The sequence below is a fragment of the Ursus arctos genome, unplaced genomic scaffold, assembly GCF_023065955.2.
Source record: "Ursus arctos isolate Adak ecotype North America unplaced genomic scaffold, UrsArc2.0 scaffold_13, whole genome shotgun sequence".
Taxonomy (NCBI): Eukaryota; Metazoa; Chordata; class Mammalia; order Carnivora; family Ursidae; genus Ursus; species Ursus arctos.
The window spans coordinates 5,706,050-5,729,475 of record NW_026622797.1 but is presented as its reverse complement, the minus strand read 5'-3'; the positions used below and the strand labels follow the sequence as shown (position 1 = coordinate 5,729,475).

The 23,426-nt window shown below is 39.3% G+C and overlaps 1 protein-coding gene across 2 annotated transcripts in view; it reads left to right on the top strand.

Annotated features, from left to right (window-relative positions):
* The window catches only part of PACRG (parkin coregulated), a 497,419-nt gene that overhangs the window by 296,155 nt on the left and 177,838 nt on the right, over nt 1-23,426 (top strand). For both annotated transcript variants that reach the window (XM_026505177.4, XM_057311208.1), the window contains exon 4: nt 2,671-2,820. In XM_026505177.4, the coding sequence (XP_026360962.1) occupies nt 2,671-2,820 (150 nt within the window). The remainder of the gene's footprint in view (nt 1-2,670; nt 2,821-23,426) is intronic.

The window sequence follows — 23,426 nt, the reverse complement described above, 5'->3', positions numbered from 1 at the left end:
GGCTGTTTTCTTGCAAGCTTTGTTTGGTATGTATATTCTAAAAGAAGGAAGCTGTGAAAGGCCAGTATTCTGTAGCCACTATGGCTCCTGCAGTTACCAGATGGGCTCTACACGATGATAAAACTATTTAGAAGACTGTTTCTATGCTCTCTGGAGTTTTGTTCCCACATTGCTAAGTAGAACTTTATCCCGATGAGCTAGAGTCAACCTTTTAGAAGGAGGACTCTTTTCTCTAAGAGGAGACAGCCTCTCGCATGCTGTTCCCTCTCCTGGAGTATTCTTCACCTAAGTAACAGCTCCTCATCCCTTGAGTCTGTCCCTGTGCCTCGGAGCCTTCTTTACTCACTCAGCTGGGCTGGTTGCCCCTTTTGATTTCCTGTTTTAATAATTTATCTTTCTTATGAATATCCTATCTATCTTATGAATATTCATCAAACTTGTAGTATTTGTTCACTATCTTCTTCATACCATATGATAAGCCCCAAAGGAATGAGTGCCATATCTCTCTTATTCAGTTCCCTGTCTCCAGTTCCTAAAACAGTGACTGGCACGTACACATTCTCAACAAATACTTGACGAATGAAGATTAAGTAAACACATACTTGTAAAGTGCTTTGCTTAATTCCTGGAATATGGAGGTATTTGGTATATGCTGGTACTAGTGCATGAACTCTCACACAGCTCTATGCAGTTCTGAACCCTAAACATGTTCAGCTTCCTTAGTACTCTTTTTGAAAGTGTTTACTGCCCATAATTCTCATAGCAACATTTCTGCAGCTTCCCAAGTTCTCTTCTGTTAAACTGAGCTGGGTCAGTAGTCAAGGTTCAGTACCTGGTTACCTGAAAAAAAAAAAAAAAGTTTTAGAATGGATAAAACCAGAAAAAGAGCCCCCACTACTGACTGCAATACTACACCTACCCTTCACCCTTCCAACCTTCCCTCTGACACTTTGCTTTTGAATATCTTATTACTACAACTTTTAGGCTAAATGATAGCCTTCTATTTCTAGTTGTTTTCAGAATATAGTATGGCCTGCAGTGTGTCTAAATGCTGTGGTAATGAGCCATCATACAAACAAAATTCCATAGTTATATTTAGATTGGTTCCCTGAGTTAAACCTGAGCCATCTCCATTCATCACGTTTGTGTTTACAGACGGTCCTCAACTTAAAATTGTTTGATTTAGGATTTCTCCTACATAAAGTTGAAAAACTCTAAGATGTTGTAAAACCCATATGCATTCAGTAGAAACTAAACTTTGAATTTTGATCTCTTTCTGGGCTAACGATATGCAGTAGAATATTCTCTCATGATGCTGGGAGGTGGCAATGAGCTATAATTCCCAGTCAGAAATGCAGGGATAAACAATTGATACACTCACGATTCTGTACCCATACAACCATTCTGGTTTTCACCTTCAATAGAATATTCAATAAATACATGAGATATTCAACACTTTTGACCCTGGGAGGCTGGGAATCTGGTTGTATCATTACTAATATGGGGTCTGTAGGAAAAAATATCAAGTTTATGGAGGCAACTTATCTTTGGAACACACTGAATTTGAGGTGTTAGAAGATCCTGGCTATTGGGAATGTATCCCATGTATTGACCCTGGTGTCATCCCTATTGGTAGCCTGGCTCCCTTTGTCCTTCCATAAATGACACATAGTTTAATCATAGCCAATCTTTTCTTTAGAAGATGCATCATCTTATAAATAAGAGCCTTTGACTATATCTTGGAATAATCTGGGGGCATCACAGTTTGTTACCACCTCTGACGTTCTATGATAGATGCTTTCTGTAGCCCTTCTATTTAAATCTTGGAACTTTTAATCATTTTAGAAAGTAAATAAGACATTCCCATGATTGAGGAACTTGAGACTGTGTAGGGGAGTTGGCAAGTTTATACACCCAGTTACCAGTGCCCTGATCCCCAGTCCTCTGCTTTCCCCGCTGGAAAAAATGGTACCTTCCAGACCCAGCACGTGGGGGTACAACCGGGTAACTTACTGTTTCCCATCCTATTTCTGCAGTGTAGCTTGTTACTGTGCATTCAGAATTGATCTTTAAAACCATTTTGCATTCTTTTGGTCTCTTATTTACTGTTGATTCCTTCTAAAGTTCTGAGCTTAAAAAATGTTTTCTTTCCTGCTTTCTTGAGAGTCTAAATGTAGTCACTTTATGTTCACTTCTACCAGGAACATTGTCAATATTTGTTAACAGCCTGTAGTTTCTACTCACACACACCCCACCCAGTTCTCCCTTCCCAAATAAATGTTTGTTTCATGGTAATGGTTTCAAGGATCACATAGGTTGTTAACTGGAGAGGATTGTTGCATAGAAATTTGTCTGTCAGCCTTCATGGGGCCCTTTTACCCCAGCGACACTAACAGATCTCATCCATCACCAGCCTCTTCTGTGAAGGATGATGAGTGGCCTCCTTAGGGTTGGTGAGGAATGAGCAAAAGCTGGAAGAACAAATAATGCACAAACAAGATCTTGTTTATAACATTAAAGGCTGCAGTGCATCATTCAAAACTGTAATAATAAAGGTTCATCCAACTAACCGGGTACAGTGCAGTTAAGTGGTCTACAAGCCAACTTCACCTTAACGTTGTAGAAATTAATGCTTTTTATTTTTGGTTTGCTTCTTGTCCTACCTTGAAGATGCCTTGAACCTTCGGAACCGACAAGTCATCTGCGTCACCCTGAAAGTCCTCCAGCATCTGGTTGTGTCAGCTGAGATGGTGGGTGAAGCGCTGGTGCCCTATTACCGTCAGATCCTCCCCATCCTGAACATCTTTAAGAATATGAATGGTGAGTGATCCCAGGAGTCAAATGTCTTTTAAGCCTGAAAAAAAGGGAGTGGTTTGAAGTAGAGTTAATTAGCAACACATTTAGGATTTATTATTGCTTATAAACCAAGATCCATTTGGAGATCTAAATAGCATAACTCCCACCTTTCTCCTGCTACTCCCCAGAGAAACAGTAAAATTAACAATTTCATTTATTACTCCTCACACATACAGCTTCCTTACTCAGTACAGAAGCGCCGAAGCCATTCTATAATCTTCCAATAATTAAATTGTAAAAGTTTTTTTTAATAGTCTTTTGAATACATTAGTAGGTTTTGAGCTTGTCCTTTGTCTTGGTAGTAATTCTACCTTTACAGACTTTCTGTTAAAATTGCAGTTTTTATTAATTGGTTTAAGATGAATTTTTAAAGCAATGTTATTAAAATATGGCTTGGGGAGTTTTAATATATGTTCTCTCATTTCTAAAAAAAAGAAAAAAAGATAATTTGTAGTTATTTAGTTGGTAGTGAGTGCTGATTATAAATACATATGTGCTGATGCATTTATTTGTTTTAATTATTCTATAAGCTTTGGAAAGCACTGTGAGCTCAGCTAAATCTGCTTTACCCTCACAAAGGTACTAGCAAGCTGTGGTCTCTAGCAGGCAGTGGATGCATATTTGTTCATCGGGAGCGTGATTTTCCTTTTACTCCTCTTGAAAAGATGTGATTCTAATTTTCTTTTATGTTGCTAACTTTAAATTTCCATACTTCTCACATGCACAGCGTAAGTCAACATTTGAAGTTAATTCCTGACAGTCATGTAAAATAAGGTAGCAATTTAGTGGAACACTGCATGAAAATTTTGTGACATGATCTGCTCACGTACATACAAGAAAAAAAAAGTCAAACAAAAAAAAGTGAGTGTCCCTGCCACATACAACTCCTTTGTTTGGAATCACTATCTTTTATATTCTTAAATTGCTATTAAAAGTCTGGTTAATCAGGCAGACTATTCAGGAAATCATGGAGTCTTCAGAAAGTCCTTAGCTGTCTTTCAATAGTAGGACCTACTTACATAGTAAAAAGGACTCACCTGGAGTTATGGGAGCTTAAGAATGCTCATAATGGAGTGAGTTAATATCATTCCAAAATACCTGAATGGCAGAAGACTCAATGTGGACATGGAGACAAGTTTCAGGAAACTAAAAACTGGGTGTTAGTAAGTGAATCTCCTGTGATCCAATAAACTGACCGTTTTAGTAACAGCATTTCTACTTCATAGAAAATACTTGTTTGCCTACTTTTTATTCAGACTTCCTATTTTTACTGAATAGCAGCGTCGAATATTCATGGGATTATAGAATGACTATGCGTGCACATCGTTCAATTTTGGTTCATTAAAGGAGACCTCAGTTCCCCCGTTGTATCTAGACTCCAGTTAACTGGAAAGAGATGGAGAGATGGCAGAGAGAAAGATGACAGAAATAGAGAGATGGGGGCGCCTGGGTGGCACAGCGGTTAAGCGTCTGCCTTCGGCTCAGGGCGTGATCCCGGCGTTATGGGATCGAGCCCCACGTCGGGCTCCTCCGCTATGAGCCTGCTTCTTCCTCTCCCACTCCCCCTGCTTGTGTTCCCTCTCTCTCTGGCTGTCTCTATCTCTGTCAAATAAATAAATAAAATCTTAAAAGAAAAAAAAAAGAAATAGATGACAGAGAGAGAGTTACTTAAAACCTGGAAGAATCAAGGAGCAGCCACCCCCAGAAAGTCTCAGTTGAAGCTAACAGTTTTCAAGTGTGTGATTAGCTAGGGTCTCCCCAGTAATCCTCCCGGAAACCTATGGACAATGTGCTATTGCTATGTCCATGTTTTCATGTTAAAAGCTGTCTCTCTGGCACTCTTCTTGTGTATAAACACGTGCTTCTGTGCCTGACCGTCATGGACCATGAGCTCTCACACACGTCTCCCCTCCCTCACTTGAGTAGGACCACCCTGGGCTAATGCTTTCGCTGTCCCACAGCGGAATCTGCAGCTTGAATCTAAGCATCATTTTGTACTGTATAAAAGAAGAAAAACGGCGATGTTCAAAAGACAATGAGAATCTCCCTCATCCTCAGGGAAACCTGGAAAGAAGAGTAAGTACAGCCACCACAGAGAGAGAAATCACTAGATTCTTAAACAAAAGCAATTGGTTTCTACATCTCTCTCATACTTTTGATTTCATTCTTTAACTCACAGATGTCCACATGGTTAACAGAAGAAGTAATTGGCTTTAGGACTACACCCCTATTTAGGTTTTATCGATGTGGGAATTTATAGCTTATACCCTAGCCTTCACTGGCCCCAAACGAGGTTAATTATTTTGGAACCTTTCGAAATGCATGCACGAGGAATCCTACATTCAACTATTTCTCTGCTTAATATCTTTCTGACATTTGAGGGGGTAAAATATTAGCTTCAGCTTCATTTTCTACTTATCTTAGAAACCTGTCAGTACAATGCAGAATGCAGGAAGCTGGATTTCCAGAGGGTCATATTACAAAATTGGAGCATTCTAGCTATAAAACTTAGAACTATTCTTCAAAGTGGCTATGTTGCATAGGTCCAGTTCTCCCAGAAGAAGCATATCCCACAGGATTTCCAGTTACATTGAAATGTTACTATAGAAATAATTTAACTTTAATAGCAGTTTAATAAATCCTGTTTTATGATTGTAGACATTCATATTCACAGACCATATATACTTATTTTATCTAAGCAGCTGTATAGTACCAGTTATATTTATAAAGAAAATTATATTAGAAATTCATAGCATGTAACATTCAAAAAATTCATCCTTAATTTCAATGTATTTAAAACAATTCCACACGTTTGTTTCCTCTTTTCCCTACTTAACTTTCACATAAATCAATGTCCTGTTAAATTCAGATTGAAACATATTTCTTTCAAGCCCCACCACAAAATATTTGTTTAGAATGAGACCAGAAATAAGTGCCAGCAAGAAAGAAGGAATGAGAGAACAGTCCCTCCAATGTAATGACCTTGTCCTCTGTCAGTGTTCCCGCCAAGTGCAAGCTTTAGCTTCATCCCACTGCCTGCTCCTTTTCTGCAATTTCTGTCCTATTTTAATGTCCAATGGACTTTGTTGGAAATGAGCAGTGGGGCTGAGGAGATAAGAGCTGGACAAACAGTGAAGCGGGCTTGGACTCCAGGGCACCCCGGACTTGGAGTCTTCCCCAAGGAGCAAAGGGAGCCAAAGACGGGCAGGCAGGAGTGGGGAGCGCTGGCAGCACCGATCTGTGCCCCGATCTACACTTCTACAGGTATTCAGACTTACAGCAAGCCCCACCAGATTATTCCTGTCCTGAGGGTCAGAGTGGCTTTGTGTTTCTCTTTACACGTAACATTTTTTACAGGGTTTAATTAAGCTAAATTTTAAAAGTTATAAAAACAACAGAAGTCTAAGATGAAAGTTGTAATGTGGAGTAGGGTAACATCTAGAGTCAGAAGATGCAAATCGTAGCTGGCCCTGAGCTTACATTGCTTTTAAATTCTTCTAAATCATCTCTATAACATGTAAGAGCGTCTTTTTTGTAGGGTTGATGTGACAATTCAAGATACCGTGTCCATAGGTTCTTCGGGTACAGCCTGGCCTTGACTGGGTGTTCAGTGAGACAGCTGTCTTTATCATATGACATGATATACAAAACACTATTATATGCATGCAGTATCTGTATATCATAATTATAACACTATATAAATTATTATATCACAACATGAATAGATGATTGAGTGTGTTGGGCCCCCTGTTGGGCAACTCATCCCCTTGGCCCTTCTGTGAGCCTGTGAGTGGGGTACGGATTCCTGGTTTTCCAGCAGGGGCAATCCCTTCGCCTCAAAGTATTCATCTTGCCTCTGATTGCCAAATGCCCGGTGGGTGGCCAAATAAGTTAAGGACTCTGGGATTCATTCAAAGATAACTGGTTTCCAAGTCCATCTCTTCCTGGCCTAACCTTTAAGCTGGAACACGTGACTGATGTTTTAGAGAAAGTCATAGTTTAAAAAGACAGGCCCAAGTGTGACCAACAGGAGACACCTGGATCAGTATCCTCTTTGGAAGAGCCGAAGTACTATCTAAGTTTGAGCTTGTTTTCCTTAATTCTAAGCAATCAATTTTGGATACTTAACCATGCTGTCTTTCCAGTCCCTGCTTTGAGGTGAAAGAGAAAGAAGAATCTCTGCAATAGCAATTTCTTCTTTTCTGTATCCTTTCACAAGTGTTATTAAAGGTTACAGAAAATTAAGACAATAGGAATGTTCAATTTATAGTTTCCAGAGATGAAACTACAAAATTAATGGTGCAGTGTATTGCATTTGAGAAGCATGAAACAATAAATGGCATTAAAACATTTATAGCTAAAATATGGGCCTCTGCCAGCAGTTCAGAGCTCTCCAATCACCCTGTTTTCTGAAGGCAATCCTAATTTTGGTTCCTTTGTTTCCAGCTGCACCAGTAGTCCTAAAACAGTTCAGAGACTCCAGGCACCAGTGATTCTAATAGCACCATAAGTTTATGTCATGGAACATGTGAAACTAGAGTAATGAAACAACGTTTGTTTATGTGGATGTGGAAATCAAACATGGCCCCTTGTGTGTAGGTTTTCCTAGGATGGTTCTAGGATGTGTGCCACTAGAGACTAATAAAAGTCAATGAAAAAGGGATTTAAAAATTGCAATTCAGGTTCAGACACATTAAAACATATAGATATGAAAATGCATTAAACTTGCAAAATTTCAGAGTATTTGTACCAAGTCTTTGACCCTGAAGTTTAAGTAGTTTGAAAAAGCTAGAAACAATTGTTTTCTGCTGGTGGTCATTTAAAACACTTCTAATGAAAACCTAAGTGTTCTCAGTCAACCTGATTCAAACTCTCCCAGATGTTTCTGTGAGCCCAATGGGACCTGTTCTCAATGGTCCTTTGAAATGTTGATGAACTTTTGGGAGCTCATTGTGTACCAAAAGTCTTTAGTTTTTTGTCTTGTAATTGTATAAAGGTTATTTCACAGAGCTTTAAATTTAATTGTGGGATTAAGGTTTATCCCCTGTGGGATTCTGTCCAATTTTGTGGATGACTTATATTTTAGAAATTTACTTCAAAGTTTCTTTGAAATCATTAGCTTTATTAGACGTGAAGGCACGTGAATGTCCTCAGTTTACTAAGGAACGTTATTAGAACTACCGCCTCCATTCTCGAAAGGTAGATTCAGAATGATCTTTTGTCTGTCTCATCTCTTCTGAGTTCTTCCTCCATTCGGATTTAACTAGCTGCCCTAAGGAGAATCCTAGGATCATAACAAAGTCAGCAGATAGGCATAGGGGCCCTTTGGTCTGCACCTGTCTCCAATTTACTTAACTACCATATCCCACCATAAGTTCCACGAGGTCAAAACATTCATGTTGGGTTTTCTTTCTCCTGTACAGGCTGTGGCACACCTACAAGAATTAGGTGCTTCGCAGGTGTTTGTGTGGGGTTCATACCCTAATCCAGTCTGCCGGACCAGTACTTGTTTATTCAGTTCTGTCCTAAATAAGTAGCTTCACTATTTCATGAGGTAACCCATTCTTCTTCCAAAAAGAAAGGCCTGTCCTAAACTAAATTGAAAGCTATGGCTAACATTCTATCTAATTTACCTGTCTAATCTAAACCACACAGAACAGTGTTGGATCCCTTTCCCAAAGAGCAGGCCTTCAAAAAAATTATATACAACTTTCCTTCCCTCTCAATCTTAATTTCTCCAAGATCAAGGTCTCTTCTTCCAAGTGTTCTTTATTAGCACAGCTTCCAAAATCTCAGGGGGTGGGGAGGGAGGACCCACAGATCTGCAAACACTGATGACTGCAGTAATCTGAGAACAGCCCCAGGGGACAGAGCATCGAGAGAAAAGTCAAGACTTCCTTGCTCTCCCTAAGGCACCCTGCATGTGGTCACCCTATAAGATGGCTGTACCATTTTGAAATCTACAAATGCTTGCTGAATCAATTTCCTCTTCACTCAGACTGCTTCATTCAAGGTTTTCAAACCCAATTCACTAGTGTAAAAAAAAAAAAATGTCCATATTGGTGGCAGGCACATACTAGAAATTGCCTCTGTATCTCTTCTTCTCTGTAGACTTTATTGGTTGCATCTGCCAAGAGGAAAAAATTATTCTCCAGGTTGTGTCTCTGTATCTAGAACATGTGAGCTGGCAGGGTGATGACCAAGGAAACCAGAATCCAGTTCTGAAGGCTGTGTAGTAGTTTCTTAGGGCTGCTGTAAGATATTTCCACAAACTGAGAGGCTTCAACAACAGAAAATAATTGTCACCTGGTTCTGATGTCAGTAGGCTATGCTCGCCAAGTCTCTAGGGAAGAACCCAGGCCATGCCTGTCTCCTCGCTCCTGGTGTGCCTGGCAATCCTTGGCTTGGAGATGCATCACTCCAGTTGCTGCCTCCATCTGCACGTGACATTTTCCCCTATGTGTCTGTCTCTATGTCTCTTCTCTTTGGAAAAGCACACGAGTCATTATAAGGATTGGGTGAAGGGCCCACCCTACCCCAGGATGACTTCATCTCAAAGAATCACATCACAAGGGCCCCATTTCCAAGTAAGACCACATTTGGAGGTTCCAGAAAGGATGTGAATTTGGGAGGACAATGTTCAACCCAGGACAGACTTGGATAACTCTCCGTCAGGGTGCATGGAGATAAAATCCCATCCCTGATAAGTAAAGCTAGAGGTTTTGCATGCCTTTCACTCCCTCACGTCGTCATAACTGGAGGCAGACTCCCACTTTCCACAACAGCAATTCTACTCATTTTCCTTTCAGCAGGATGCGTTTGTCGAATAAGAAAGGAAAGGGATCTAGGTGAGCATGAGCAGAGGAGATGGCAAAGAATTAATTTTGTTTTTCAGTGATGCTGCAAACTAAGCAAAGAGGGGAAGCAAATGCTTCCTCAGCTTGGGGTGCTGTCCCGGGTACCCCAGAATCGCTCAAGGGGGCTGCTGCCACCAGCCCAGGGACCCACTCTGGGTAGGGGACTGCATCACCTTCACCTGATCTTGTGTCCGTCCAACCAGCTGGGTGAGGGGATCAGGTCACTGTGTGCTTGAATGGGGTTTGGACCAGTAAGTTGGGGTTCACCTTGTGGACAAGGACAAGTAGAACAACATGTGAAAAACAAGAAGTGGGACAGTCTTTAAGAGCAAAGGCTCTGGCATCAGGTTTCCGGGTCTGAACCCTGGCTTGAGGTTCACCAGCTGTGTGACCTTTGATGGATTATATAACTACTCTGTGCCTCCATCTCCTTAATTAGGGAGCTGCAAGGGGGTCACTTTGGAAGGGTGTTGATGGCATGAAGATGAGGGGAATGGAGGGTGGAACGTGAGCGAAGTTGTTTTGCAAACTAGCAGGCGGTGGTTAAACGTCACATCTGTTGCCTGCCTCACGGGTTGTGGGGAAAGTTGTGGTTTTGGGTCCTTCCAAGAAAACTAAGTTAAATCGATTAGAATTCATATAATTTGGTAAGGTGATGAGATACAATATAAATTTTCAAGAATCAATATTTGTTTTACATGCCAGCAGTCAGAAACACAATGCGAAATTTGCTTTCTAGCTGTTAATAGTCCGCACTGGCAGAAGTATTCTGTTGGAGAACAGTGGAACTTCCACTGTTCCACTCTTCCTCCTCCTGTTCGATAGTTTTAGCTCCTTCTCTGGATTCCTCACTTCATTTCAGGAGAGGGTTGAAATATTTTTTAATCAAGAGGCCTAATCTAGAGGTTTCTCGAAAATCGCCCACCCTAATGGACTATTGAAATCCCAGCATTTTCCAGAACAGACACTGCTTTCAGTTTGTAAGTGGCTTTTATATTTGCAGTTTCTCTGTGTGAATCTTTCTGAATCTTCATGTCCGAGTTGCATCCTGGGCATCCCAGGTTTACGTGAGTTAGCTACATCTTCTAGTTTTTACCACGGCACCTCCCTCCTGCCCCCTGGCTAACCTAGATGGGTCAGATGGTCAGAAGAACGCCAAATTGTAGGCATATTCTTGACCCAGGCACATCACGATAGCCCCAGATTATAATGGCAGACTTAGTGTTATCTAGAATGAGTTGCATAGGTAAACCCCTTTAATCATCTCTAAACTGCTGCAATAGGGCTGTTGTTTTATGGAAAGAAAAGCGTGAGGTGGGTTCTGGCCATCTGTGCCCCACTGCCTGCTTGCTGGAATGGACCATGTGTCCTACACCTATGGTCTTGACCTTGAGTGACCACCCTAATTCCAGTCCAGGGACTCTCCGGAGATAGCACTTGTTTTTTCCCCAGAAGTGAACTCCAACATTGTGTCCTCTCAGGAACCTTTCCTGATCTTGCTGCGACCAGCAGGAGGAATTGGTTTCTCTCACCTAAGGCTTGCTAACATCTCTCCTGTTGTGAAGATTCGTGTTTCCTTTGTCTGTCTCTTCAACTAGCCCGGCTGGGAGGGCCCAGAGGCAGGGAGAGGGTACGGACAACTGGCTGTTTGTTCAACCTGTCTGCCAAACCATGTGTGAAATTTGTGTTTTGTCCCCCCTCACACCCACTCTGAGGTACTCCAAAGTGGATCAACATATAGAATGATTCGATTCCAGCTGGTTCCCAGTCCTTGGCCAGTACATCTCCACCGCTAGCTGGAAACTGGCACATTTCTGAGTAGGAGATTTCTACCAGTTCAGCTAAGGCCTTTAAGATATGCCTAGAGAAATCTGTATAATATGCTTTAATGTATTTAAAAGCTCAAGATGGGCCCCAAATGAGCAAGCATGCAAATATTCGCCCAAGAGAAAACAGTGTTCTTTTCTATTTTTGCAACAGAAAGTTTTACTTAATCTGGGCTAGAAAGCACATAGTGATTTCTAAAGCTTTAATTTGAGGAGGCTCCTATATTCGGCCAGATCATAATTTGTACTTTTTAAGTCACCTAAAATACCATCTATGGATCTGTAGATAATTAAGATCTCATTCTCTTTTTCCTTTATATGCAAATCTTTCACAAGCACCAAAAAATGACTTTTTAGAGGTCTCTATGTGGACATTGCAGAGCAAATAAGCATGTCACCAGTGTAATTGTTACGTTGAATAGTCACTATTCATGACATAATAAAAAGGCAAGTTTAAAAGGGAATTAGAGACAAAAAATAAGCTTTATTCAGTGGGGGAGTCTTTCCCTGACTACATAAAACTTAACAGGGGCCTTAATTGTTCTACTCACTTAGAAGATCAAAGGCACTTGGAGTCGCACAACTCCAGTAGTTAGAATCACTTCTTCAACAGATTGATCAAAACTCTGAACTTGACTTGCTCTCAAATATTCTCCCCTCCCCCAGCTCGGATCTGTTCTGTGCTGGAAGCTTGCCACGGAACACAGGAGCGTGCCGGACCGTCCCCTGCATTTCTCTGCCTTATGCGTGTTGTCATCCCCCCACAACCTTGTCTACCGAGGTGATGTCCCCTCAGTTGTCAGGGTGGGGCATGCTGATGGTGATGAGAGAGGGGCAGGTCTTACAGCTGATGCTACCCTGAGCCCCTGTGCCTGGAGGCAGTAAGGCTTATTGTCTCCTGGGGAACATGGCTGACAGATCTTCAGTGATCGCTGTCTTGGACAGTCACTCTCCATCCTGGAGGTTCACCTTCCTTGGTCCTGAGCTTTCCTCCTCCCTCAGTGAGAGTGAGTCTCCTGCACTCAGCTCAGCTTCTTGTGTGCAGAATTCCTCTGTTCTTCTAGGAAGCACTGTCACACAGGGTGGAAATGACCCCTAGCAGCCCTTCCTCCCATGGGAAACCTTATACTCGCCCATCCTGGGCACTGAAAACTCTGGGAGTACAAGCCCAGGCCCTCAGTCCTACTGGCCAGGCTCCATTGGATTCTCAGCCATGACAAAGCCCCAAGACTTGGTTTTGTCCCACTGCCGGGAGCACTTTCAGGGCTCTCCAGATGGTTCTACCAGACAGGTGGGATTGGAAGCAGAGCACAGAGGTAGTGCCCTTCAAAGAGATCTCCTCCTTGTCTTCTCACCACATATGGGCTCTCTTCAGAAGTCTTCATCCATCCAGCTGGGGAACTGGTCCCCTGAAACTAGTTGTGCTGCTGACCAAGTGCCCCTGCAGGTCATGTGAGTCAGGGAGCCCGTTTCAGCTCCCCGTCATACCAGTTGTGGTTTACTTGAGCCAAACACAAAACCGTAGAAGGAATTTTCCACCTAGCGTGAAATCAGCGTTCTGTTCTTACTGTCTTCCTCAAAAATCTATATTTTTCACATTGACAGGATGGAATGTATATAGCTCAGCATAAGCTAAACCATCAATGAAGAAGAATTGAAAAATATAATGGACATATTTCCTTAGAAAAACTGCAAATAGTATTGATAGTTCTTTGCTTGCCTGCTTTATATATTATATTCTCATGTACATCCTGAATTAATGTTCCAAGTAATAAAGAAAAAAGTAATGGTGGCAATGTTGTTACGACTAAGTTCTATTTGGATCCTTCCAAGATCAATTTGTGTTTTTCCCCCTTTAAATACAGTACATGTAACCGAGCTTTCTGTGAGCCTATTCATGTCTCTTTTGAGAGGACAGTGAACAGAAAATGACTCCATTCAGTGACTTTGAGAGTTTGCAGATCCGTTACAACCCTCCTTCTGCTTCCCCCAAATGGACCCGGCATTTATCTTAAAAACTAAAACGTAAAACTAACTGAACTAAAAAGCAATTCTTTTAAACTTTGTTTTTACCTTTAGGTAAGTTGGATATTTATTTATACACATAAAGAGTTTCGAGGAGTTTGTAGTTCTTCTAACAGAAATCAATGAATATGATACATGTTTGTACGTGGGTGTGTTTGTTTATTATAAATATGGTAAACAACCACCTAATCAGATGGCTGAGATGTAGGTCTGTCTAGAAGCCGTGGAATATATGTTATCCTTTCAAAGTTTCTAATTACAGAATGATGACATTCAAAGAGAAGTAGTAGAATATTTAGAGTGTGATGCCAGGTCCATCAAAACCTGCTGGCACGCCCACCTTTACTTATACACCTACGACGCTTTCCGTTAACGCCGTGGAGGACTGGGCCTTCTTGCTCTCACTTTAGGCTGGTCTCACTACCTCCAGGAAAACAAATGCACCATGCCAGCTCAAAAAGCTGTAGAGAGCCATGTGGATTTTACCAGCTATTTGGGAGATGCCAAAGAGGAGACCACATAGTACGTATTGTTTGATTCATTGAAGCAAATAAAAATTACTGAGTACTTACCATATGCCAACATAGCAAAACCTCCTAAAAATCCTTAGAGATGGAAAGCATGCTGCATGCAGCCATTTTCCATTTCTCAAATCCACCAAAGACTTTCTCACAGCCTTACCCCATGTGCCTGAATCAACGAGTACCTCCACAGGAGACCTGGAGAGTAAAGGCAGTTTCCAGAACCCTGAAGAAACAAGCCAGTTTTCAGTTCCTTGCAACCTTACACCCCCACCCTCTTCTGTATTCTTTAATACCTTGACCCTGAGGTCAGGGCATGAATCTGGAAGAAAAAAATCCAGATGCCATGGTGGACTTGTTGAGATGGCTCAGATGGCAAGAGGAGGGTGCTTCGACTTAGTGCATTATCTTAGCCAGTGAAACAGTGAAGAAATAGAACAAAGTTTCAAATTTCTGACCATTACCATTTCCTTCTTGCCAAAGAATAGGAATGTCAGCTTCCTTAGCCCTAGCTACACACTATCCGTTCCTGGGAAGATCCTGAGAAGACCTCCCTATGTGGGCAACCTCCAAACACTATTTTTTGGGAGGGTGTTTGGGTTTTGTTTTATTTTTGTTTGTTTGGGTTTTTGGTTTTTTTAGTTTTATTGAGATATAATTGACATGTAACATGCATAAGTTTAAGGTGTACAACATAACGATTTGATATATATTACTAAATAATTACCATAAGAAGTTCAGATAACGTCCATCACCTCCCATAATTGCCGTTTTTCCCCTTGTGATGAAGACTTTTAAGATCTCTTCTCTCAGCAGTTTTCAAATACACAACACAGTATTGTTAACTATAGTCACCAAATATTGTTTTCAGCTCTCTCTTAGAATTTCTATGAGCAATTTTTGCTGTATCTTTGCTAGGAGTGCCATTGTGTATGATTTTTGCTAAGTCCTTGCTAAGGACTACAGTATGATATGTATATTGTGTTTACAAACCCAACCAAAGAGCATCCTGAGATTAGGAGTCCTGAAGCCACCAACCAGCTGGATTTGAGAGCCCACTCAAGTACATAAGATATGGGCCTTGGAGGACAGGACAGCACCTGGTGCCTTCTCCATCAGCAGGGCAGCCCAGCAGACTGAGCCTTTCTCTAATCTACCAGGCCTATGAGACCAAATAGCAATGAGCCAGAAGCTGGGGTCTTTTTTCAAATCTCAGTATTGTTACTAGAATATAAATTCCACGAAGGCAAGGACTTTTGTTTCTTTGTCATGGCTTTATCGTTAGCTTAAGAACAGTTCCTGGCAGTTCTCAAGCTCAGTTAACATTTGCTGAATAGATGGGTATGGATGGATGGTATATTTGTTTTCTGTTGTTATCTTAACAAACCACCACAAATTTAACTGCTTAAACAACACCCATTTATTATCTTACAGTTCCATAGATCAGAAGTCCTGTGGGTGTGGCTGGGTAATATGGCCAGATCCAGTAAGGTCAAAATCAAGGTGTCAGCCACCCTGCATTCCTTATAGAGGTTCTGGAGAAAGATCTGCTTCCAAGCTTATCCTAGTTGTTGGCACAAATTAGTCCCAGGCAGTTGTAGGACTGGGGTCCTCATTTCCTAGCTGGTTGTCAACAGAGGGTAGCTCTCAACTTGTAGAGACCGCCAACCTTCCCTGGCTCATGGCCCCTCCATCTTCAAAGCCAGCAATGGCCAGTCAAATCTTCTCATACTTCCAATGCCTCTTGACTCCCCTTCTCCCACATCTCATCTGCCTTCCTTTTCTGTTATTAAGAGGTCATGTGACTACATGAGGTCTGTTCAGCTAATCTTCAATAATCTTTTAAGGTCAGCTAATTAGTAACCTTAATTTCATCTACAAAGTCCCTTCACAGCAGAACCTAGACTAGTGTTTGGAGAATAAGAGAACAGCAATCTTTTTTTTTTTAAGATTTTATTTATGTATTTGAGAGAGAGTGAATGAACACAAGCAGGGGCGAGGGGCAGAGGGAGAGGAAGTAGGAGACTTTCCATTGAGCAGGGAGCCCAATGCAGGGCTCCATCCCAGGACCCTGGGGCCATGACCTCAGCTGAAAGCAGATGCTTAACCGACTGAGTCACCCAGGCACCCCTAAATCGTGAGGCTTCTTAGAACAGGAATCTTAAGGGGCAGCTTTAGAATCGCATCTTTGGAGGATGTCATCCAAAAGTTCATACCAAGGCCATGACTGGGACCTTAAAGTATATGTTCAGGAGGATACAAAATTAACCTCAAACACTTTCTAAAGGTAGCACGGCTCTATGATCCCATGATCAACTCAGAGAAGACTGAGGATTTGTAAAACCTTGACTGAGTGTAACAAGACATAGAGTTTAAAGACTTTCATTGTCATTTCAGAGTTGAGCTACATTATCTAATGATTCAATGATTTATATATAAGTAGAGAACAAAATCAAGAAGTTCATTTCAACATGTCTTTTAAAAGGTGAGCCAGTGAGAAAAGAATAGCATCCCCATAGAATTCGATTAGCCTATTGGCCAGTGGTGTTCTCTGCTCTACCACATGGCTCCTTGTCACAGAGAGTATATTTCATTTCCTGAGTGATTTCATCAACATTACCTCCAAATTCCCACAGGCCAGCAGTAGCAAGGACAAGGAAGTATTATTTTTGGAACTGTCATCCTTGCTTTACAAATAAAGAAGCTAAGAATTGGATCAAATGACTTGCCTAAGGTCACATGATAGAATGAGCCACTGCCAAGTCTTAAAAAACAGATTCTGCATTCAAACCTAAGCGACAGATACGCTGAAAATGTAAATTGCTTTGCCAGAAAGAATGGTTCTAAGGCAGCTCTGATCCACAGACTTCTTTTATTTAATGTACTGAAGTAAATGGAAGTTTCATTGATCCACTTTAACAATTATTATGTGCTGTCAAATCAAAGCAGCTGTTGCTGATCTTCTCCACAAACTCAACTGCATTATAAAGCAAAAATGTTTTCTTATCATCAATTTCCATTGTGGAGTAGTGATCAATAATAGCTTGAGAAAAATTCTGAACACAGAAAACCGGCAGCAAATTCACCTGATTAAAAGCATGAAACAGAGTATGAGCTATCCCTCTCCTGTGGTTCCAATATTTTAGCCAGACTGCATTCAAATTTTTTTTTTAAATTTTTGTAAGTAATCTCTAATCCCAGTGTGGGGCTCAAACTCACGACCTCAAGATCAAGAGACCCATGTTCTCCTGACTGAGCCAGGCAGGTGCCCCTTAAATCTATTTTTTTAAAATCCAGTAGCATTCCTTCTCACAATTACCAATAAAAGCAGGGTACATAGTATAATCGCCTTATGGACCAGGTCTTCATAGAAAGGAAGTTATTCCCTAGAGTGTATTTCAAAAACTATGTTTGAAAACATCTCACCAAATATCATCAAATGAAAGATGTAATCAAGTGTTAAAGATAATCTATATTTTATGCAGTCCTGAGAAAGGAAAAGTATTGCCAATTAAACTGTGACACACTATTAGCATCCTGATTAAGGAATGTAAAAAATGTAACTTAATGAAATACTTTTAGTCTAATCCAACTTGCAGAGTGAGGTATCTCACTATCTCGAACATAGAAGATAGATTAACACGAATGGAGTGAACATTATGCACTATTAACTCTCTGGGATTTTCCTCTGTCTCCCCTAACCTACTCCTCACACTGCCATATATGCAAGTGGAAATACCAGTTTACACACAAGAGAATTCGACTCAGAAAATTTTAGTGTTTTATTCATCGCTCAGGAGCAGAAGTGATTCACATTTAAATTGGTTTGATCCAAAATTTGTTCTTTTTTAATTTTTTTAAATTAAATTCCAGTTAGTTAACATACAATATAATATTAGTTTCAGGTGTAGAATTTGGTGACTAATCACTTGCATACAACACTCTGCTCATCACAAGGGCCCTTCTTAATGCCTATCATCCATCTAGCCCATCCCCCATCCACCTCCCTCAGGCAACCCTCTGTTTGTTCTCTATAGTTAAGTCTCATGGCTTAGCCTCCCTCTTTTTTTTTCCCTTCCCCTATGTTCATCTGTTTTGTTTCTTAAATTCCACATATGAGTGAAATCGTATGGTATTTCTTTCTCTGACTTATTTCGCTTAGCCTAATACTCTCTAGCTCCATCCATGTTGTTGCAAATGGCAAGATTTGATTCTTTTTGATGGCTAAGTAATATTCCATTGTGTATATATACCATATCTTCTTTATCCATTCATCAGTCGATGAACACTTGGGCTCTTTCTATAATTTGGCTGCTGTTGATATTGTTGCTATAACCATTGGGGTGCATGTATCCCTTCCAATCAGTATTTTTGTAACCTTTGTGTAAATACCTAGTAGTGTAAATGCTGGGTCATAGGGTAGTTCTATTTTTAACTTTTTAAGGAACTTCCATAACATTTTCCAGAGTGGCTGCACCAGTTTTCATTCCCACCAACAGTGTAAGCGGGTTCCCCTTTCTCCTCATCCTCACCAACATCTGTTGTTTCCTTTGTTGTTAATTTCAGCCATTCTGACAAGTGTGAGGATCATATCTCATTATAGTTTTGATTTGTGTTTCCCTGATGATGAGTGATGTTGAGCATCTTTTCATGTGTCTGCTAACCATCTGCATGTCTTCTTTGGAAAAATGTCTGTTCATGTCTTCTGCCCATTTTTTAACTGGATTATTTGGTTTTTGGGTGTTGAGTTTTGTAAGTTCTTTATGCATTTTGGATACTAACCCTTTCTCAGGCATGTCATTTGCAAATATAGTCTCTCATTCCCAAGGCTGCCTTTTAATTTTGTTGATTGTTTCCTTCTCTGTGCAGAAGCTTTTATCTTGATGAAGTCCTAATAGCTCATTTTTTATTTTGTTTCCCTTGCCTCTGGAGATATGTTTGGTAAGAAGCTGCTATGGCCAATGTCAAAGAGGTTGCTGCCTTTATTCTCTAGGATTTTGATGGTTTCCTATGTCACATTTAGGTCTTTCATCCATTTTGAATTCATTTTTGTGTATGGTGTAAGAAAGTGGTCCAGTTTCGTTCTTCTGCATGTGGCTGTCCAGTATTCCCAGCACATTTGTTGAAGAGACTATCTTTTTTCCACTGGACATTCTTTCCTGCTTTGTTTAAGATTAGTTAACCATATAGCTGTAGGTTCATTTCTGGGTCTTCTATTCACTGATCTGTTTTTGTGCCAGTACCATACTGTCTGTCTGTACCATAGAAAGACTACAGCTTTGTAATATAGCTTGAAGCTTAGAATTGTGAGCCTCTAGCCTTGCTTTTCTTTTTCAAGATTGCTTTGGTTATTCAGGGTATTTTGTGGTTCCATACACATTTTAGCATTATTTCTTCTAGCTCTGTGAAAAATCCTGGTGGTATTTTGATAGATGTTGCATTAAATGTATAGATTGCTTTGGGTAGTATAGACATTTTAACAATATTTGTTGTTCCAATCCATGAGCATAGAAAGTTTTTCCAGTCATCTGGGAAACAAACTGAGGGCTTCAGAGGGGAGGGGGGTGGGGTATTGGGATAGGCCGGTGATGGGTATTAAGGAGGGCACGTATTGCATGGTGCACTGGGTGTTATATGCAAGTAATGAATCATGGAACATTGCATCAAGAACTGGGGATGTACTGTATGGTGACTAATATAACAAAATAAATATTATTTTTAAAAAAAGAAAGTTTTTCCATTTCTTTGTGTCATCTTCATTTCTTTCCTAAGTATTCCATAGTTTTCTGCATACAGACCTTTTACTTCTTTGGTTAAGTTTATCCCTAGGTATCTTATGATTTTTGGTGCAATTGCAAATGGGAGCAATTCCTTGATTTCTTTCTGTTGTTTCATTATTGGTATATAGAAATGCAACAGATTTCTGTACGTTGATTTTGTATCCTGTGACTTTACTGAATTTGTGTATCAATTCTAGCAATTTTTTGGTGGCGTCTTTCAGGTTTTCTACATAGAGTATCATGCCATCTGCAAGGAGTGAAGTCTGACTTCTGCCTTGCCTATTTGGATGCCCTTGATTTCCTTTTGTTGTCTGATTGCTGAAGCTAGGACTTCTAGTACTATGTTAAATAACAATGGTGAGAGTGGACATCCCTGTCTTGTTCCCAACCCCCCTAGAGGAAAAGCTGTCAGTTTTTCCCCATTGAGGATGATATTAGCTGTGGGTCTTTCATATATGGCCTATTTACGATGTTGAGGTATGTTCCCTCTATCCCTACCTTGTTGAGGGTTTTTATCAAGAATGGATGCTGTGCTTTGTCAAATGCTTTTTCTGCATCTATGGAGAGGATCATATGGTTCCTATCCTTTCTTTTATTAATGTGGTGTATCACGTTGATTGATTTGCAAATATTGAATCTCCCTTGTAGCCCAGAAATAAATCCCACTTGATTGTGGTGAATGATTCATTTAATGTATTGTTGGATTCAATTAGCCTGTATCTTGCTGAGAATTTTTTTGCATCCATGTTCACCAGGGATATTGGTCTGTAATTCTCCTTTTTAGTGGGTTCTTTGTTTGGTTTTAGAATTAAGGTAATGCTGGCCTTTTAGAATGAGTTTGGAAGTTTTCCTTCCATTTCTGCTTTTTAGAATAACTTCAGAAGAATATTTATTAACACTTCTTTAAATGTTTGATAGAATTCCTGGCTCTGGACTTTTGTTCGTTGGGAGAAGAATCCCTTCTTGTCCTGCTTATAACTTCTTGGCCAGCATATCTACCCATTTCATGCACATGGGCCAAGATGATAAATGGAGAAAAGGACTATATTTCAGAATTGTTGGTACCTTATAAAACTAACATCCAAGAAAAATGCATAGCCAAATTAGATAACTAGAATCTGCATGACCATGAACATTCACATGCATTTTTAAAAACAAACAAATTATTTGGGATACAGCAATTATACAAAGATCGATATATCTCAATTTCTGTACAATGTTTTTGCAAAACACTGATAGTCAACAAATTGGTATTGTGAAACCAGTTTTAGCTTTCAATCTTCATTAAACTTATTGATTTTTGTTTACAGAATAATAAATTTGGAAATTATAACTCTAAATAGTCAGACTTTAGTTCTTCTTTATAAGGCAAGTGGAACAAAATGATAGGCTTATAATGAAATTAGGAGAGTAGAATAAAATAGATATTATAAAACCAGTTTAGCTATTTTATTGTAATAAAGTAAAACAATTTTGTGTCCACATAACAGATTAAGTACACTGTAGCTGCTAAACTATGTATGCAATTGATACTTACTTATTTTAAACACATTATTTAATAAACTAATAAACTTTGATGAATTTGGATTGTTTTTATTGGCTAGCAGAATTACTTTCTGAATCACAATCTTTTTATCCTAACTAATCACGTAGTCCTCCCAACAATGTTCCAATAACTATAGGTATGTAGATTAAAAATTACTCTGGCCATTCACTCTTCATTTATTTTGCCAAGTTGGATTTTGAGTTAAGCGCTGTTGTAGATTACACAGAGGACAGTGCTCTCCTAATCTTGACAACTCACAGAACAAGTGTTCTCCTACTGTCTATGAAGTAGTCTAAAATGTGGCATTTATCTATATTTATAGCGCATTATGGAAAAGTGCTTCTACGAACCAATTTCTAAAAACCAGTCTACTTTTTCTTAGACTTTTCTGCCCACTTTTACTAGAAAATTGATTGCACTATTAAATTTACCTTAGTTTCCCATATTTCAAAAAGAAAGCATAATTCATTCCAAATAAAACCTTTCCAGGGTAATAACCACTTAGCATATAAATGATTTTAGTATTGATATAGCTAAGTTTCTCTAAATAAATAATTTCCATTCCCAACACATAATATACCAAGCATGCCTGTTAAGTGACAGTATTGTAATGCAAGAATTTCCATTATAAAAACCTGTGAGATACAATCTAACACATTTGAAGAATTAAGATTGTAATTGCAAGATAAGTTCTAATTACCGTTTAATTCCTTGGTTGAAAATCTTTGGCATATGTATAATATAAATTATGCAATTAATATTATTAGCATTTAGTGCTTCCTTTTGAAGTTGCAATGACATAATCTTTTTTGGCTCAAAAAATGTTCACCAGAAAAATGCTTAAAGTTTGGAAAGTTTAAAAAGTGTCCATTAATATATTTAACTAATTTATAAGTTGCTAAATTCAGGTGAACTCGTTCAACTTTGGGTCATTGAAAAAATGGTATCCTCTATAGAAGGTATGCTGTTTGAAATGTTTTATGACAAGAAGATAAACATTTTTAACATTCTGTTATTGAGGCCATGAATTAATATGCAGTGTTGTGACATGATCCTGTGATCTTTGTCAAATCTATTAGGGAAAGTTAGAAATCTCCTCTTAAAAACTGATGTGTTCTTAGAATTGATTGCTTGTCTAAACTATATCTTTCATAACATAAATCTCAGGGAACTGTTCTGCCAATTAGATTTCCAGGGTAGATATTCCTGACTATTTTTAATGGGATTATTTACTTATTTGTTCTGGGTTTCATTTTGTATTATATAACTGTCTTAACAACAGCTAATAATTATTTCCTGCTTTTTATATCCAGATATAACTGACATAAGATTTAATTGGGTTAAATGCTTTTTGCGAATCATCTCATTTAATCCTCACAAACCCAAGAGGAAGAAAGCATTCTTCATCTAATTTAATTGATGAGAAAATAAAAGCAGAGAGATTAAGTAATTTGCACATTGTCAGTCAGTTAGTAAAATGGTACGATAGCATTATTCAAATGGAGAGAGGAACAAATGTGATAACTTCTATAGTTTTCCCTATTTCATGAATACTCAGTGTTTCAGCTGCACCTAATTAGTTATCTTTACAGTGTATTAGACAAGTCATTCCAATATACTGATTTCACCTTCCAGTGTTTAAACCAGCTGTGTTCAACAAATAACCTCCCAAACTCGTGGCTTGTTCCAAAGGTTTTTTGGGTTTTTTTTTTCCTTTTAAATTCCCATTCCTGAATGAAAAGAAATAGTGTTCAATACTCATAATTTACTATGATTTATTTTTTAAATACCATGTGTGAGATTGATCTTGGACAAAAATTGGACCCAAGTTCAGTATTTATGCACTAGGATAAAATTTTTTACCTGGCTGTAGTTTATAAAGGGTTTTAATAGATATATAACATACACAATAATCAAGACTTTTATTGCACATATTACATATTCATTAGAGTTCTTTTTTAGTGGTTAGAGCATGCAGACTTTTGCTGAATTTATAACACCATCCTAAAAAGCTC